Here is a 19,741-nt window from a genome sequence, read left to right on the forward strand (position 1 = left end):
TTATTTAAGGTCTCCATCATGTTGCTACTAAAGTGCTCTGTAACCTCTATGCTACAGTATAGTTGCCTAATCTATAGTCACTTCTACATTCTCCCAATATAAAAGCAAATATAAAATTGTACACCATGTTGCAAAAGCCTAAAATCCCCAAACCTGTAGGAGAACTAAGTGGAGCCCAGATATGGTGTACTCTACAGTACAGGATTGACATAAAATCCAGGACTCTTATCCATGGTTCTCATTATGTGATAAACTAACCCAAATTAATTTCCTGTATATAGCATACCTTAACCTTGGTCAGGCTGCATCACATGCCTGAATGGAATCAGATTTAGGTTTCAACTATGTTGCAGACTGGAGTGCCTTTGTACTCAGGTTGTGGTTTTCCTCCATAAATTAAATATATTGGGTAGTTGGTTAAGACTATTAAACCCCCAAAACACCTTTTACAACATGCCTTTATGTTTGTTACTGAACATTGTGTATGGAAGAGTGGTGTGCAAAAGCAGCCCTTGTTTTATTTATAGTTATTGTATATGGCATAATATCTTAATAAAAATATGTATTCTATTTTTTTTTAAAAAAAATAGATTTCCTTTTAAAAAAAATATTCAACACATGAAAAAATAAAACCCCAAAAGCAAAATCCGCAACTGTAAATGTAGAATTGTAACGTCCCTTATAAAAATCAGAAGTAGAATTTTGAGGAATTGGGGGTTTATTTAATGTGACTCTCTCACTGTCACTAGACATATTGAATGTTGAGTGTCCCATCACCATAAAAACTTTTCTGCAGCACAGTAAAAATTTCTACCAATACATGGGATGACCACATTCATCTGTATTAATAACGCATACCTACCCAGAATATGGCTTAATTCACTAATAAAAAATCTAATATGGGAGACAGATGTGTACAACTTCCATATTTCCCTTTATGTTCAAGTAATGTGTATTTGCTATGTACCAATTTAATCATATGTACCAATTTTTTCACATGCTCATTTCCAATGTTAACCTGGCGATCAACTTATTTTGGGCATAGTGTGGACAACCTACAAATGTGGTCTGTTGTGGAGTTCAGGGAAAAAAAAGTCACTGCTAGGAAGCAGTTTTTCTAAACTTGTCAGAGGACAAAAAACAAAAACAAGGAGAGCACAAACTGATTGGCGAAGATTTTATTCATTCAGTGACACAGCTGTGTTCATATTAGTAGATACTCAGTAATAGTCACACCTACTTGTAAAACAGCTATGGAGAAGTAATATGGGGCAGATACGCAATAGAAGACATCCAAGGAGTATTCAAGTGGAGAGAACATTTTCACTATATAATTTATCCATTATCGATATTTTTTTTAATCTTTTATTTTTGTACAATCCAGAGATTTGCAATAACAATACAACTGACAGATCAGAGGCAAACCCAGAGTACTGGGAAACCCTGTACACAAAAACGGTAAGGTGAAATGACCAGGATGCAGCACGGCCAGTGTACAGGAGAAGTACATAAAGAGGAGTGACCAGTGCACACAGATCAAATGTTTGCTCTATTCATTTTTTTCTATAAAAAAAAATAAATAAAAAAATCAGTTCCACTCAAAAAAAAATAAAAAAAAATTGTAGTGCTTTTATAAAGCGTTAATAAAGTTTAGAACAGATAGTGTTACATTGTTTAGGGCGGGATAAGTGGGATTAAATAGTGTATTTAGTGCAGCACATAAGCACTATGTGTATAACAAGTGTTTTCCCAGGATCAGACAAATTTAGTGCCAGAGGTGTAGTCACAAAACAAAAAAATAGCACAGCTAAATAAGCATAAAGGCTACTACTATACACATCCTCAGGAAAATTATAAATAGCATTTGTCTGACTGTCAGTCAGGCACCTCTAAAGTAGTAATGGTTTATACAAAAGTAGTCATAATTAATATTGTGCATCACAGACATTAGGGCAGCCATATTAAGAATTATTGATATTACGGAGGCATTAAATGCCTAAGATGTGTGTAGACAACAGGTACATTTTAACGTAAATCAGACAGTTAGCCTGGTAATGCGACTGGTTATATGGCAAACAGAAACAAACGATAGCTGATCACATACCATAACATAAATAAGGTTATAAAACTCGAAGATAAGTTTAAATCAAATGTCTACCAAGAAAATATATATTAAATGCTAATTGCTGATGAGTCAGGAGCACTAGATTAAAGTGAACAGGACCCAAGCCTGAAAACAATACACTTACAGCTCTCTAGGCTATAGCACACCAATAAACTCCTCATTCTTTTAATGTAACCTGTCTACATTTCTAGTAGTGAGGGTTCAAATAAGACAGGGTGCAATTCAGCTTTCTATATGGCTGCATCCTGGTTCATTCACCGTAACAAACATGTTTGCACAAATTTTCATTGTCACATTGAGTGGGCCCCATCATGGGGTCCAAAGTGCAAAAATTAAAAACTATACATACGGAAAATTCTCATTCTCCAACCGTACACGACACCATGCAGTTTGAGTGAGATGAGGCGGGGTGTGGCTTGTTCACGGGGTCCCAACTCCCCCTTAAAGATGATGGAGCACACACTGCATCCACACACTGGGAATCTAAGATAAATAAATGCTTTTTCTTTTAATGCGTTTGGACAGCAGCAGGATTTCCAGTGCAGACCATGGAAAATTCAGAGTTGTTAGCAGGAACAGCCACTCTCAGTCACTGGCTGCTCAGGAGGCTTCTCCAACTTGATGTCAATCACTGGAGGGGAAAGGTTAAAGAAAAGTACACAACTGGAGGCTGAAATTAATACTTAACAGGAACCAATATTAATGCTCTAAATTCAGTGTACACTATACTTTTAATAAAATGTTATACATTTGGCATATTTGATGCTGTGTCACCGAACGAAAAAATATATATTTCCCTGAATTTATACAACAGCCTTGATTGCAAGACAACAGTTGGCCACTTTGTCCTTTTTTTTCAAGCAAAAGAGGTCCTTTACATTGAGACCCAATTGTTTGGCTCAATAACCAACGGAGCAGAACAGTGCAATTTGCCTTTGAACGTGTGAAGCAAAGTTGCTCACAAAACTGAATAGTGGCCCAGAACACCAAACGATCAGCTTTAATCTACTTCCTCTCAATGATAAGCAAAGGATACTATCCTCTTTACTTTTCTCGGGTGTGCTGTCCATGCCAGGTAAAGCAGCAGCGACACGGCGAAAGAGCTGGAAATGTAAAAACAAACATTAAATGCTTTGTTCAGTACTGTACACTACAGATGACTGGGCAAAATTCAGACATGAAAATCTCACAGTAGTGCAGTTACCAGGTGCTACTACAATGCATTACAGACCAGAGAGTAGTGCACACTAGTGCGCTTTTGTAGGTCTTGCATTAATGGAAGTTATATTGTGAATCAGACGTGTTCCTGGTCACGTATAGTAACCAGGAGATGAAAAGCAGCAGAGAACCTTAGCATTCAGACCATTACCATTTCCCCACACCTGTGTTTTGTTTGCAGCTTGATGGAAATAGCATGAAATAGCAGTTTATATTTATGCTTTTGGCATTGTGTGTTTATCTTTTATTATAGGTCACTGTTAAAACAACTAAATTGCGGTGCATCTTCTAGTCTGCTAAATAGTGAAGTGTAGTTATACAAGTAACTGGGAGAGGACGGGAAGCTCTTACCTGTTTGACATTGTAGCCTGTCTTGGCACTAGTTTCAATGAACATGACACTGAGCTCTTTTGCTCTTTGCTCTCCCTCCTCAGTGGTGATTTGTCTGGTGTAAAAGAAGGGGAAAAACAAAAATCACCACAAGGACTAAGGCTTAGACTTCAAATCTACAGAGAAAAGGGACACATGAAAACACTCTTACATGACCCAGTGTCATGTCTCCTTAGGTGAGAGCCAAATCACATTTAGACCACATTTGCTAAGTGATACAAAAAATAAATAAAAATAAAAAAAATAAAACACACATCAAAGTCTCTAAATACAGAGTAGATTAGCAAACATGGCGTTAATGATTGGCTAAAATACCTCACCAATTCTGTGCCAGAGTTTAACACAGCTAATTGCACCAAGCAATCACCTTCTTGACAATGCATTCAAACTGCAGCATAGAGGGTGATAGAGCCCAGAGTGAGGTGTGCTGCTCACAGCAAGTGACAGCATGACACGTACCTGTGTGACAATACATCTTGCTTTAGCACTTGTTGCAATATACAAGACATTCAGTCCCCGAGTTGTCTCGCGCCCTCTGTACAGAAACCTGTCTACAGCAACGGAACAAAACCAAATAAACGGAAATAAAAAGCAGAGCAAATCAAAAAGGAAATATGAAGAAATAAAAGCCAGGGAAGTAATATACAAATTAAGAAAATAAGCAACTGAAAACAGAATCGGCAGTGAAAGATACAAACACTTCCATTCATAAACACCACTGTGGTGCAACAGTTACACAAACTATTCATACTGCCAGATGGATGAAAAACATGAAATATGTATAAAATTAAATTGAAATATAAAAAGATGCAGGAAAACAGACAAGTCAAGACAACAGCAAACAACTTTTAGTAAAGTATGAGTAAAACCAAATTATATTTAAAAAGGAAAAACAAAAAACAAAAACAAATAACTGCTTAAGCCAATAAGCTATTCATAATGCTACTGCAGGGATAATCAGCAACACGTAGGGGCAACACTGTTAGAAGGTTATATGTGCAAAAAAGTCTGTTCGCTTCACTTCTATAATCATACAAAAGATCACTGCAACAGTCATGCAAGCTCCTTTATGACACTAATTACGATGCCTACTCATTTTTTAAACAGATATTTAAAAGGCAGGGAAGCTCAGTCATGAAGAGAGAGCCCAGGTTGGACTTTCATTTGCAAAATTACCGTAACACTGCAATAAGTTGATCACCAGTTAACAATAAAACAGAAGAAAGTTAGAAAACATTTTTTTTTTTTTTTTTTAAATTGTTGAGATGGACATCCACCTAATAAAACTGAAAACATAGCTGGCCTAGCATCAGAGCCACCTATCTACAAAAGGCTGTAATAAAACAGGAATGTAAACTTCCTCTATTTGAGGGACTGGTATTCTGAGACTTTGCCTTCTTGCACTGCAGTGCCGTTACCTCTTATCTGCAAGATCTGTTTTATTCCCCACAAGCATGATTATGACATCACTTCCTCTCTCTGTCCGCACATCATCTATCCATTTGGATGTTTGCTGGAAGGAGTTCAGGTCTGTGTGGAAAGAACAAGGAAAAGAAACATGTGTAATACATATTAAAAGTACACAATAAGTATCAGTTTCATAAATCAGATTGCAAATATATAACAGACCTTAATTGCAAGAGTAATTGTATTTGTGAAGCATCACAGTTTGACAGGAATCTAATGAAGTTAAAATATTTTGGGGTGGGAAGGAATGATATGCAAGAATAGGCTACAGAAAGAAAGCCATATCTGTTACTTGTCGCATATCTTTAATTGCCATTATATAGGCCTTTACAGGATTTTGCCACCATTTAATTTTGTGCAGCACAGCTCCGTTAACTTGCCAAAAATCTAAAAAGACTAGCTTTCCAGTGTTTAGGGATACCATATGTTTAATTGTTTCCTGTCTTGCCTTATATGTACATTGCTGGTATTTAACTTTTAAACCACAGGAATATTTAGATCGTAAAGTGAGACCCATCTAAGGTCTCCTTTTTTGCCAGCAGTAATAGATCCAATTTAATATTGATCTACTGGTGAGAGACACAAACAAAAAACACTTACTTAAACCCCGTTATTATTGAAAACATATGCATTTAGTGACTTTACATCATCTTATTAAAAGCCTGGGAAAATGAATGGCAGTGTGCACGAAGAGCATGGTGGTCCTCTTTAAATGCTGGTAATAAATGTCCAATTAGGACAAGATAATATTGTGGAAATTAATAATGATCTTTTTCACAGATGGCATTATGGTAGGGAAATAAGCTACTGGTTTCAGATGCTTATATCTAGGTAGGCTTGCTACTTGCCCTGTTCTCATACAGACATTCTGGTTTTAGACTGTCCCGCCCAGTTGTCTGCTCACTGTCTGGGTTTCAGTGAAGCTTCAAACCAAATGGAATGTCCATAGGAGGTGGAGGATAGCTAGATGCCCATCTCCACTCAGTATGGGTTGATCTGGACACCTCACCCACTCTACTTCCCTATTACCCACACAAAGAAGCACCCCACCCATATCTTCTTCCTCACTTCGCTCAGAACCGTTTTCTCTCCCATCCTCAAGAACCAAAAAACAAAACAAACATTCTCTCGACCTTGCCTGTCTTTGTAACTACCACCCAATATCTCTATTCTTTTTTGACTACAAAGTACGAGAGACTCGCATATAACCATCTCACAATCCTACTCTTACTACCTCCTCAACCCATTCCAGTCTGGATTTCGCCCCTTCCTCTTATTTGATGATGATGATCATCTGTGCCAAGTCTAAGGGTCATTTCTCTACCTGCTCATCCTCCAGTATCCACTCTGCCGCTTTTGACCACACTTTCTTCTTGCAAAACTTTTTCACTACTGGCCTCCATAATACCGTCCTATCCTGGTTCATTTCCTACCTCACCAAACGCTCCTTCTCATTTCTACCTCTGACTATTACTCCCCTTCCTTCCTCTCTACATGTAGGAGTCACACAAGGATCCATCTTTCACACTCTTCTCACTGTACACCTCCTCCCTTGGTCAACTCAGTTTTGCGACATCCATGAAGAGATGGCAGAGAAAGTATCTAAAACGCAACAAGTCCAAATCAGAACTCGGTCTTCACTCCCTCTAGTCTCCACACCTCACCATGGACAACCGCATTCTTGCCTCCATTTCCCATGTTCGCTACTTTGTTGCCATTCTCGACTCCTCCCTCTCCTGCACATCCAGTCCCTTGTCCAAAGCTTGTTGCTTCCAACGTCTCTACAATCACCAAGATTAGACCCTTCCTCGATCTCAACAAAAGCAAAACCATTATTCACTCTTCTCAGACCTTGACTACTGCAACCTCTTCTTATCTTGCCTTCCTCATCAACCTCTCCCCACTTAAAACTAGCCACAGCGGTGAGGATGGAATGATTTCCCTCCCACACACTATGCATCTGCCTCTCATCTCTGCTAATCCTTTCACTGTCTCCCAATACCCTTTAGAATCCAACTCAAGCTCACTTACAAAACCTTCTGCCTCCCTATCCCCATATCTCAGACTTCTCCTCACTCCTTCCCACCCACTCCGCTCTGCCAACAAGTGCCACCATAACGCCCCACAGATAACCATCTCACACTCCTGCCTCCAAGACTTCTCCCTTGTTGCTCCACACCTATAGAACACACTCCCACCACATACACTCCAAACTCCATTGCTTCAAATGCTTCCTAAAAACTAATATTATGTTTATCAAAGCATAATATTGTTCCTCCTAACCATCCCCCATTGGCCCACTCCCCCAACTCACATATCCTCCTCCCTGTATCACAATCGTGCACACCAACCGCCCCTTCTAGATTGACCCACCGTCCTCTTGTCTGCTCCCACCTTTGCACCCTTGTCCCCACTTCCTGCATTTTACCTATATTGCCTACCATACGCCCTTTCCCTTACATCCTATGCACTGCATTAGGCTTCCTTGCTTTATCAAGCTGTTATATCTCCATTTTTTTTCCTTCTTTGTCTGTATCTTGCGTGCTACACCTCTCCAGTGTACAGTGATGCAAATTTGGAGGTGCCTTATAAATAAGCCATAATAATTCAATAGGGGGTGCATACAGGTGCCATTTAATTTAACATCATTAACTCAGCAGGCAGTTAGATGCAGAACTCTAGGACTCCACCATTAGAATAAAACAGACTACCACTTTCGGGCTGAGGAGTTGAAGAGCAGTGTGAGGTTGGTGGGTGTGGTTAACTGGTTCAGCAGTAAGGCTTAGGATAAATGTGCTCTATAAATTTCTTGTGCTTTGAAAGTGGCCTCTGACCTAGTAATAAGTAGAAGATTGACTATAGATAAGTTAAAGGATTATGGTCTACTAATGTTACTCACTAGTAATATCATACACTACCACTGCGATAGTGGAATCACGTATATAGCTGGGGATCAAACTGCGAAAGCGTTCTTGTCCGGCGGTGTCCCAGAGCTGCAGCCGCACCTGCTGGTACCAGGCCAATGAAAGCAGGAAACAAATAAAAAAGGGACAGATTTTGTGAGAAGGAAACACTAGGAAAAAAGTACAGATAAGTGACCAGGAAAAAAAAATACAATACAAATAAATCTAAAATAGCATAAAACAAATGAATCAGCAGTCCTTGTACTACTGGAAAAATAAAACTTTTTTTTTTTTTTTAAAGTATGTTTTTTTTTTTTTTGTTTTTTTTTATAAGGATTTCCTTTAAATCAAATGTCACAAAAATATGTTGCACCTAAACATTTTCCTACAAAGCTTATTTACCATAGGTGCATGTTTCTTTACATATTTGTACAAAGAAAAAAAAACTTCAACAAAATTAAACGAAATGGAGAAATCTTGCCTTAAAATACAGATTCAAATCAGATCCTGCTCATAAACCTGATTGTCCGTAAACTCTTCGTCAATATATAATTAGAACATTTACAGTGAAGGTAATTTTTCTAATTTAAAAAAAAATTAAAAAAAAATGCACAAGACATTCCGGAAAATTACCAAATATTTGCAGAAAATATCCTGGAAGCATTTTTCCCTCCAGACATTCTTTGTGCATTAAGAAGTCTAAGCTTATATACTATTTACTGAGCACAGAAGGCAGTGTAAATGCAGAGTTTAGGTCACGCAAGCACCAATACACTATGGATGTAAAAGAGCTTGTGAACCCAGTGTTTACACAGTACTGTGTACATGCAAAGAGACCATATAAATGCAAAGAACAATAAGACCAGAAAAGCCTCATGAAAAGAACCTGTGTGACAAAAATTCAAGGCTATGGTCACACAAGCTATCTATTGGTCCCGATTTACAGCCAAAAGATATGCAGCTTTTAATTCATGCAGTTCTGTCTTTCTATAATCTCTGTAGATTCCTTTCACATATTCAAGCTATTGCTACAAAACCTTTGTAGCTTGTGTGACATTAGCAGACAGTGGCTAGTGTTTTGCAGCCAAAATGTAGCTTTTTAACGGATATGAATTGCTTTAATTCTGATGAAAACCAAGGTAGTTTGTAGCTTTATCTCACATCTACCTTACTGAAAACATCCAATCAACACACTGCCCTGATTGTTAGGGGATATTTTCCTATATTATTACTGCAAGCTGGATATTTTAAATATACAATAGTTACAATAAATAGTAAAATGAAAAGTAAAAAAATACATTAAGTATTCTCTACACACCGTGCGATCTTCCAGGTACATAGTCTTGGAGAGGAAGTCTATGCCAATTGTAGCCTGCAAAGAAGCAAAATGCATGACATGTTAAACATGCAAACACAAAAATTTAGAAGCTTTGGGGTCACGAATGAACAGCATCATATGTGCTACATTTTGCTATTCTACAGAAACTTGTGATCTCTTTTTGTAGCTAGAAAGACACCAGTTACAAAACGACTCATGTCGTAAGGTGTCCTATATTGATAACTGGTGAGATTTCTTTCCAGTTCTAGAAGTCTATGGACAGATTCTTTCCCATGTGAATCTGATCAGGAGCAATTTACATGCAGTAAATATTAGCTTGATTTTATATTTTAATGTCTAGATAAATTTAGCTCAGATTTACAGACTAAAATAATATATATTCCATAATTTGTCTACATGCCTTATTCCCAAAAGTTACCTATGTATTGCCTGTAGCAAGTACATAGCAAGATAGCAGAAGGACTACAGTTTCTCATCGCTCTGCCGACGACTATTTACTCTAAACTTATTTTCTAAAATTGCAATTTGAAGTATAATTCTCTTGGCTTGGAAGACAGAGCTTAGTCCAAGCCATGTGCAGACATTTGATAATTGCCTGCAGTTCAGTCTGCACCTCTTTGTACTTGCCAACACACCAACAAGGTGCAGTGAGAAAACACTTCAAGCTAAGACAGTAGAAGTAATTAAAAGAATAAAGGACACACCTTCCCTATAAAGTTTAAATTTCAGGATTGTTTTCCCTTTTATCAGGACTGTGTGCAAAGTGCACCCTGTAGCAGGCACAGAAACAATAAAATATTGAACAGTTGATTACACTCAGACAACATACAGATAAAAAGTGATTAAAAGCCTCACTGAGAACATCAGGCTGACTAATCTTAAGGATAGATTAATCTCTTTAAACAATAAGAGTATTAAAGTCATCATTTGTAGTCAGAGGTCAGGGTCTGACTCACCTGGTAAGTGTTGTCAAAGCTGTCATACATGAACCGAGTGATTAGAGAGGTTTTGCCAACTGCAGGAGGAGAAAAAAAAAAAAAAAGTATAACCTATACATTTTTAGTAAACTATGCAAACCCTTTGTATAGTAGTGCATCAGGCTCATCAAGTCAAAATCAAGACAGCCCAGATACAAAAGGTATAGCTGTCACTGTTATACATAGGGGAAGCAAAAATGATAGAATTGCATAGCATCCTGCAAATCTTGGTAGTAAAATGTGCTTACATGCAGATTTAGAAGTATCTTGACAGCAATTTTATCAAGCGGTTTGGAAAGCCAAAGGCTGCACAACTGAACCAAAAGATCAAATATTGCATACAAATACTTAACTAAATTAAAACAAGAATATATACATTTGTGATGCAGACTTCTGCTTCTTTCTAGATCTGACTAAAAATAGAGTCCTAGAGATCTTATACACATACTGTACACATTAATCTGATCATAGGGATGTCATACCAGACAAACTTGAGTGGCAGTTTGCCCGAGTCACCCTTTGACTTTCTGGCCTCATTGATAAAGATCAGACAATAATCAGCTTATTGCTAAATCCTTAAAGGTTTTAGCAAGTGACAATTTTACTAATGGCTTTGGAGAATTACTAACAGCCAGTAGTAAAGCAGCACTCTACAGAACACCACATACTTTGGAAGATGTACCATTTGATACATTCAAAATCATAATTGTAAGCTATACTTTATTTCATAAACTTAACATTTTACATGAAGTGCTAAACAGGCTCCCTTGAATAACAAACCTATATAATAAGTATTATTAAAGTACTAATGTGCACCGCTAATATTAAAGGATTATGTCAAACATAATATATCCAGAAAATGTATGAAACAATTTAAGGAGCTCATCAGAATTAAAAATATCTGATTAACTAATTCAGGAGATAAAGTTTTGTTTTAGGAATACCAGTCATCCTGTAAGCCTACGGAAGGAAACTATATGTCATTTTAAAATATTGATTTTTAAATATACATAAATCATGAATAAATGCAAAATATATCCTTACAATTCAATAGTAATTTCTTCTTTTATATTAGTAGTATAGTGTAGAGTAGTAATGTCTAACAACTAGGCTATTTAACAAACTGAAATAGTCCAACAATCTGGAGAAAAACAGTCGGTTTCTCTGGGGGATGGCTATAGCAGGACTTCACTTAATCTATAAAGGGGGTTAACAAAGGAGGAATCTGACATTTCTCCAGCATTAACCTACTTTTCGTTTCTCATAGAACTCTATGGGGACTGTGATGTTAGTGATTTATCAAGCAGCGAAAAGTAATATCTCCACTGAACCTATCAAATCCAGTCTGTATTTTAATGTTCAGGATGATTGTTTCGCTAGCTATTCACAGAAATTTTGAGGCAATTTATTCTTCTGCACTTGTAGACCAACAATAGCAAATTCTGAGGTAAGTGAACACAAACACCGCTACCAAATGTAACTAGACATCCAAGTGGCACAACATTCAAAACTTACACACTATTGTAGAAGATTAAATGTTGGAATATTTGATAACAAGAGAGAATGATACCCAGCACTGTCCTATGCACTAGACTATATTGATGGTGAATAATATGGGTGCTGCCTGTGGGGGATGGACAGTAGCCCTATCCTCAATATAATATATTCATGGTTGTGCCCCTTGCCGCTCCTTTATTATTCGGCGTTAATGTAATTTATCAATTTATGTTACAAAACATTGTTTTATTAACACAATATAGCAATCATTGTAGGTGGAATGAGCTGCACCCATAATAGGGCTTTCAAGTGTCAAAGTAGGGTTTGTTTAGGCAAAAATGGATATTTGGAAACAGCCACCTGACATTGGATTGAGATACTCCTAATATTTGTGTGGTTGAGCACTGTAGGAACTATACAGAGACTTAGTTTTATTTGAACTTTACTGGACCTGCATCTATAATTTGGAGACATATCATCGCATGTATGTACATTTTCTTGCATGCAAATTATATATATATATATATATATATATATATATATACATACATACACACACACACACATATATATACACATACACACATATATGTGTTCTGGTCAGAACAATGATTGCTCTATTGGAATATTTGAGTCAATTGCTAGTAAATCTTTTTTTAGAAACTTATACCCACTGGTAGGCAAAAAAAAGAAAAAAATCTAAATGTGATTGACTTTTAATTGGACCCAATTTATTGAAGTTGGGCTTCTTTTCAAAATGAATTTAACTTTTCTTTTCAAGCTAATTTCCTTATTAAATGCACAACTACAGCAAAACTTTCTATTATGGCCATAAAATAGAGTGAATGACTAAATAAAAGCATGAGGTTTGTATGCTTTATCAAACCAGAAATAGATTTGTCAACGAGCATCATACGTAGGGAAATGAGTTTTAATAGCCTGGCGAGATATTAGTTGTCTAGAACTCTCAGACTGAGTGCTGTCTGTCAGATGGTTTGGTGGATTACAAATTGCAGCTATAAATTGCCACTAGTGCCAACATCTATACAATCCTAGCAAAATGTGCAACATTAATCTACATTACTGCCCTGTTACCTATTGCTTGCTCTGTGGTCTCTGGCTATGGTCCAGAGCCGCAACTTAGAATTCTAGTGCCTGGGGCGAGAAAGAAAAATGCCGGCCCCCTAGCAGTCAATTTTAACCAAATTAACCTAAAATATTGCGAAATTGTGCCCCCCTTCAGCGTTGCGACCTGGGCGGTCGTCCCGCACATCACTAGTTTCAGCTCTGCTATGGTCCATCCCCTTCATCAGCAAGTAAGGTCTCTATGTAATGTAGTTGGAGATATATGGTTATCGGGAAGCATCATGGTGGGAATGGGGAAATTTATCTCTACAATGGAAGCAATTTCACTTCCATCAGAAAAACAGTATAGAACAAGCAGGGTGTCAATGCCCCACCCATATGAGCATCCCTTTCACTAAACAGCAAGCTCATTTTAGAGAGCCACTAATATACACTCGCCCTGAGTGAAAAATAGGTAGAGTGTAGAGCATTGCAACACGGGACAGTTAAGTGTGGTAAGGAAACAGTCGGATATAGTTTTAGTGGTCCTCTTTCTCACATTCCCCTCCAAAACATCACATGACAACGGTTTTCAGCAGGGCTGAGAGACTAACCAAGAAGCCTGGTAAAAACAGCTGCAGAGCTGTCCCCAGGAAGGGGCCAGAGCTATAAAGCTCCATTCTCTTCCTAGGTAGTAGTGCTGCTTAGTTATCGCACTTAGCTGAATTTTGTTTTTGTTTGTTTTTTTAAATCACACACTTTTAGGTATAATATTGTAATTATTGTTAAGCATTAAATAATGTTGTAGACAACAGTAACTTCTCAAGCAGAATGGACACATGCCTCAATTATTTCTGGTCCTTCCTCTCCAACTACCTTCCATCTTATTAATGGAACCTCTAGAGCATGCCCTAAAGGATAGATACGTGCAAAGTCTGCCATCCGTAATATGGTGGTTGGAGCTGCAATTACGGCACATGGCAAGCAGAGCAAGTTCTGGCAGTTAGAAATTTAACCCCTCACACTTTCATATTCTCAGCATCTGCTCCTATTCAGTGTGTATACAATTAGAATGCCTCTTGATCTATAGCTACTAAAATTCATAGCCATTTTAAGTCTTTACCAATGGATACTTACTCAGTTCCATAATCTATTTTATAGCTCCGACTTAATGCTCATATCAGGTCTTATGTTGTACATATGAATGACTTCATGCATACCGCACAGGAGAAGTGCAATTCCCATCCGTTTCTTTTCAGTATGGAGAGAATTGCACACTAACTCATTCAGCAGAGTTCATGCAATTTGTTGTACTGGGAATTACTCTACGAACAACTACACAGTACTATATTTCTCTCTCAGTGTCAGTTATTCCATAAGTATGTATGGAGGATTCACAGTACAAATATTGTTAGCATACAGGCCCGTGCACACAAGCACCATTACTTTCCCTTGACAAGCTGGGGCAGCACAGTGGTTAGCACAGCTGCCTCACACAGATGGGGTAATGAGATAAGATTCCAACCAGGGGCCTATATGTGTGGAGTCTATGTGCTCCACGGATTTGCTCCGGTTTCTTCCCACAATCCAAAAACATACTGGTAGATTAATTGGCTTCTGAGAAAATGGACCATAGTCTGTGGGGTAGGGAATTGCATGATCCAATGGGGCAGGGAATGATGTACAGCGTATGTGTAGTCACAGCACTGCGTAATGATTGCCGCTATAAAAATAAAAGATAATGTGCACAGATAATGGATAAAAAAACAAAACAAAAAAAACCACCAGGTGAATGGTGATGCCATAATGTTGTGGTGTGCATCATTTTCTTGGCATGGTTTGGGTGTAGTCATTACTTTAGAAGGCAAGATCAATGCTAATTGCTACTTAATGCTATTGAGTGATCATCTTCACATCATAATTGTAGCATCTTTGCTGAATGTGCCCTTTCAGGATTACAACACGCCGATCCACAAAGCACAAAGGTCATCCAATAGTTTGATGTGCATGTTACTGAGGTTAACCATATATCATGGTCTTCAGAGACACCAGATCTGACCCAATCGACTCCTCCCTCTCTTTTACCCCCCACATTCAATCTCTTGCGCAATCCTGTCGCTTTCAACTTCGTAACATTGCCCGCATCTGGCCCTTTCTATCTCATGAAGCAACCAAAACTATTATCCACGCGCTCATCATTTCCCGGCTGGACTACTGCAATCTTCTCCTCACCGGCCTCCCCCGCTCTAGCCTTGCCCCCCTTCGTTCTATACTCAATGCGGCGGCGAGGCTTATCTTCCTTTCTCGCCGCTCCTCTTCTGCCTCCCCTCCCTGCCTTGCCCTTCACTGGCTCCCCTTCCCCTATCAAATTCTTTTCAAACTTCTTACCCTCACCTACAAGGCCCTCTCCCAGTCTAGTGCCCCCTATATCTCCAATCTCCTCTCCATCCACACTCCCGCCCGGTCCCTGTGCTCGGCCAATGACCGTCGCCTCTCCTCCACTCTAATAACCTCATCCCACTCCAGAATTCAAGACTTCTCCCGAGCTGCCCCCTTGCACTGGAATGACCTCCCTCGCTCAATCCGTCTATCCCCTAACTTGTGCTCCTTCAAACGGGCACTCAAAACTCATTGCTTCCTCAAAGCTTACCAGCCCTCCACTTAACCCTCTTTCCATGCTCGCTCTCATCTCCTGGATCCTCCTTAGAGGAGGAGCAAGCGCACCCTTTTCAGACTCCCTCTGTGCCGATTGTCTGTTGCCCTCCCTTTAGGATGTAAGCTCATATGAGCAGGGCCCTTCTCCCTCCTGTCTCTACCTTCTCTTCTGCTCCAACCTCAATATTTTTGCTTTTCCTGGAGCATCTGAAGTCTTGGTATTACTCGTTTATTGTTCTGTACTGTTATTCCCTGTACTGTCCATCGTTTGTACTGTGTTCGGCGCTGCGGAAACCTTGTGGCGCCTTATAAATAAATAATAATAATAATAATAATAATAATAATAATAATATTCTGGAACAATGCCAGAGACCACACTTTCCAAAATCCAGTCACCAGTTGAGTGACTTTCTTGTGCAAAGATAATCCTGCATCCCTCCTGCTAAACTCCAAACATGAGTAATTTCTGAGACATTTTCCAACAGAAAATTAATAAGACATTATATGCTGGAGAAAGAGTGATAATGCCACAGACCAGTCTTCATTCACAATGAGGTTAATATATTTGTGTGCATTACTCTGTATGTATGGACAACTGCATAGTACCACTAAGTGCACAAGATGTACGTGCCATATGTGTATATACTTTGCATTTAAAATGAGAAATATGCCACTAGCTTACAAGGTTATGTTTTTATATTATGCACTAGAGAAAACATTCAACGTGGTATGATTATCGATAGCAACAAAGATTTCTATAACATAAATCCGGCTGCTCAGTACATCCCAAAAAATTATGGGCCTCTATCAAAGAAATTGGACAGCACTTTTCTAGAAAATAAATTTATTGAAAGTGATCTGCTGCTTATTAACCCATGCTATGCAAAATGAATACCACAGTGGTTAAGGTGAGACCACTGACAGTCATTACCAGGTAAAGACTATACACATTTGTGGTAGCCCACAATCATCTAAAAGTCACAAGTGAATTATGTAGTCAGATTGGGCATGATAGACGTGCAAGGTGGCTTTCTTCCCACAACAATGATTTTGATACTTGATTTTGCTCTATGTTGGCACTGTTGCCAATGCAAATAAAGTCTCACCTAATTATAAAGTCAAAAATGGGCACATCCAGCCCTGAAGAGCTCCAGTTCAAAATTGAGAAAAAACATGAAACCAAACACTTCTCTAAAATGTAGTAACCATTATTCTATGAAATTCCCTATTATAATGCATTCAAATGTATATTTTACACAGATCGTAACAGAAGCCATTGGCTTGCCAGTCTTTGCTGAGTGCTGACTATAGAATTTGAGAAACCATCAGTGCATTGTTCAAGACCTCTTATTTTAATTTTTCCTTGGACTTAAACAGTGGACTCTCGCCGGTGCCACCTCATTCCTGTATGTCATTGCTCTCGGCGTTCTATTACCAATTTCTTACAAATCTTTAAGGTGAAGCTAAGATCTCATGAATGCATTGTATGGTAACATACCATGTAAGGCCACAAAAGTACCCATGAGTGCAAGCACATTGTTAGTAGTACAAAATCGCAGTGCCAAGATAGGTAAAAATACCAGCAACACAGGCAGACTTGATGGGGGATTCAATTCAAGGTAATGTGCCCCACAAAGAGTCTGCACAAACCCTCAGAGGCGAGGTCCTGCTGAAATCTTTGCTTATTTTTCCCCCGCTCCCCATAGACGTGCGCAAGAAAATGAGTGGAAATTCCTTACCGTAATAGGCGATAATGTGCGCAGACAGGGTATTAAGTTCATATTCAGTGGGACACTGCACCAAACTTAATCTCCCCTAATGCATTTTAACCAAATTGGCTGACCATTGTACATTCTGTGATCCAGTGGTTGTAGTGAGCTGGTATACAGTGATATGCCATACTGACACTTCTATTGCTTTGACTGTAAACCTATCAAATTCCATTGTCTTACTTTTTCACATTCAAAAGATGAATTGAAGGCTCGGTATGGGAACTTCCTAATACAATCTATGTAAATATATTGAAAATTCTATAATGAAAATTCCACCCAACAAAAAATATATATATTTTTTAAAAAAAACACAAAACAGTTTTTGGTGTAATATCCTTATGTAAACAAAAGTCTACAAAGCTTACTTAGCTATGATTAAGTGTTTAATATATCTAGCAAATCCCTCAGATCTGCAGATAGCCTGTTGTCAGTAGACAAAACATTGTCTTCCCTACTTGAAAATAAATGAGTGACAGCAGGAATTGTGCGACAGACATTGGGCGCATGAGCAAACATTTGTAGGACAAATGCTGAACACAAGTTTTGGGTACCAGGGTTTAAGTAAAGATATTATGCAAAGCCAGAACTCTAAAAAGGTCCAGTTAGAGTATATATACTGTTTTACTAGGTGTTTGAAGCACTTTCAGTTTTTGATGGTTGAAGGTCTTTACCATGTCAGAAGTACCCAACATATGAAGTTATTATGCCAATACAAAAAAAATCTGCTTTTATCTTTAATTCAAAAACACCAATTTAATGTTTCTTCACAATGTCTGTAAGACATAGTACAAACTACCATAGGGCCAACGCTCAGAAAATTAGAACTCGCTGAATGAAGCCTTTTAGCAAATGCTCACTCTGTACACACAGCAGACAGAACGCAGAGCGGACCTTGGACACAAAGCAATGCTACAAGCAGCGTTCCACTGCATCCCACAGACAGTCACCTAATGGCACCAATGTACACAAAGCCTAAGGAATTTAAATGTTTTAGTATCTCACTGAAGGGTGATTTAGCATTTTTCCCTCAGACTAGTTGACAATAGTTGGTGAACAAAAAAATAAATTATGCAAGCCATTTGCAGCTATGACATCACACACGATAAGATCCAACAATAGGACAACTTTCAAATAAAAATATAATTTTCATAAGCACAAATATATGTTGACAATACCGCTGCAAGTGTCATATTTATATCTATACTAAAATTATAGACGTGGAACAATAAAGCCGTCTCTTGTAACATGTAAACAGGAGAACCCAGGACCAGTCCCTAATACGACCATAAATGCTAAACATATCACAGTTACATCCAACACAAAACAAACAAGATACCCACTGTATATGAGGGATACCAAGACGCCCATCCTTGTGCAGTGATGCTGCACGGCCCATATTTGTGTACATCTATATATTCTATTTTATATCCTAGAAGGTCCATATCTGTCATATATACTCTGCCCGGCTGTCAGTAGCCGAGGCCTCTCATGTCTACAGAACCACTCCCGTGTATGTATATAAATGTGCACTATGCTGCAGCCTACATATAAACAATAAGAACACCCTTCTCCCAAGCTCTGACCGCTTTGCTCTCCCAGGAAGACCAGCTTGAATTTCCGCAAGGGGTTCCCGAACTCTCCGCCGCCGGCCGAGCTCATGATGATGGCGCCGAATCACCAAACTGGAGCAGAACCGACCAGTACCGAAGCGCGAGCACGCAAACGTGACCGAGCGCGTTCTATTCACTTGTGCGTAAGAGGGAGGGGCCGTGCGCGCTCCCGCGCAGCCATCATCCCGCAGGGCCGCCATATTAGTATACCCAGGGGAGGTCGGCCGACTGGCATCAAGGGTGTTAATGAGGGAGGAGCCTCTTTCTGAAGTATTAGGTCATCTCGGTGAGGTGACCTCTCTCCAGATGAGTGTTCTAGTTCCTGTAATTTTCCTGACAGTATTCTTTTTTTCCCCCCTTAAGTGACAACCTGTAGAGGACAATTTATTATATTCTTTTTTTCCTATACTGCATTGAATACTCAGCCTGGTTTGTGAAGTGCAAAATGACCAAGGTGCAGCACAAAATTCAGTCTGGTGGTGGTGTGCTATGCACCTTGATTTTCTCAACTGTAGTGTACCTGCATTTCTGCCACAGCGCTTGGGTTTGCCAAGCAAGATGGCCCCATGTGCAGAGGAGCAGAAGTTGGCCAATGATAAGAGTTGGGCACAGTGAGGGTGTTCTTTGCAAAACACAGTGCATGCGCACTGGTGTCCCATTTTTGCAGAGCAGCGCAAAAACAAAATTTTATTTTGCATAAGGATGAGTGCAGGTGATTTTAAG

General features: G+C 38.8%; 1 protein-coding gene across 2 annotated transcripts; it reads right to left on the reverse strand.

Moving 5' to 3' along the window:
- Window positions 1–1,163: 1,163 nt before the first annotated feature.
- On the reverse strand, window positions 1,164–19,145 carry RAB41 (RAB41, member RAS oncogene family). 2 transcript variants are annotated; one of them, XM_075184508.1, is made up of 8 exons: window positions 18,992–19,145; window positions 10,399–10,457; window positions 9,422–9,475; window positions 8,100–8,208; window positions 5,152–5,263; window positions 3,695–3,788; window positions 3,162–3,228; window positions 1,164–2,756 (listed from the first exon to the last, which is right to left on the reverse strand). In XM_075184508.1, the coding sequence occupies exons 1-8, from the start codon at window positions 19,065–19,067 to the stop codon at window positions 2,692–2,694; spliced, it is 636 nt and encodes a 211-aa protein (XP_075040609.1). In that variant the 5' UTR covers window positions 19,068–19,145; the 3' UTR covers window positions 1,164–2,691. The 2 variants fall into 2 exon arrangements, with proteins under 2 accessions (XP_075040609.1, XP_075040610.1); XM_075184509.1 differs by having other exon boundaries at window positions 8,100–8,205; window positions 18,992–19,144.
- Between the last annotated feature and the right edge of the window lie 596 nt (window positions 19,146–19,741).

This window comes from Mixophyes fleayi, chromosome 9, assembly GCF_038048845.1.
Source record: "Mixophyes fleayi isolate aMixFle1 chromosome 9, aMixFle1.hap1, whole genome shotgun sequence".
Lineage (NCBI taxonomy): Eukaryota > Metazoa > Chordata > Amphibia > Anura > Limnodynastidae > Mixophyes > Mixophyes fleayi.

Coding starts and splice junctions, on each gene's coding strand:
- RAB41 (XM_075184508.1), bottom strand. CDS start 19,067: ATGAGCTCGGCCGGCGGCGGAGAGTTCGGGAACCCCTTGCGGAAATTC. Junction 10,458..18,991: donor CTTCCTGGGAGAGCAAAGCG/GTCAGAGCTTGG, acceptor CTCCTCCTGCAG/TTGGCAAAACCTCTCTAATC. Junction 5,264..8,099: donor GGTAGTGTATGATATTACTA/GTGAGTAACATT, acceptor CTTTCCACACAG/ACCTGAACTCCTTCCAGCAA.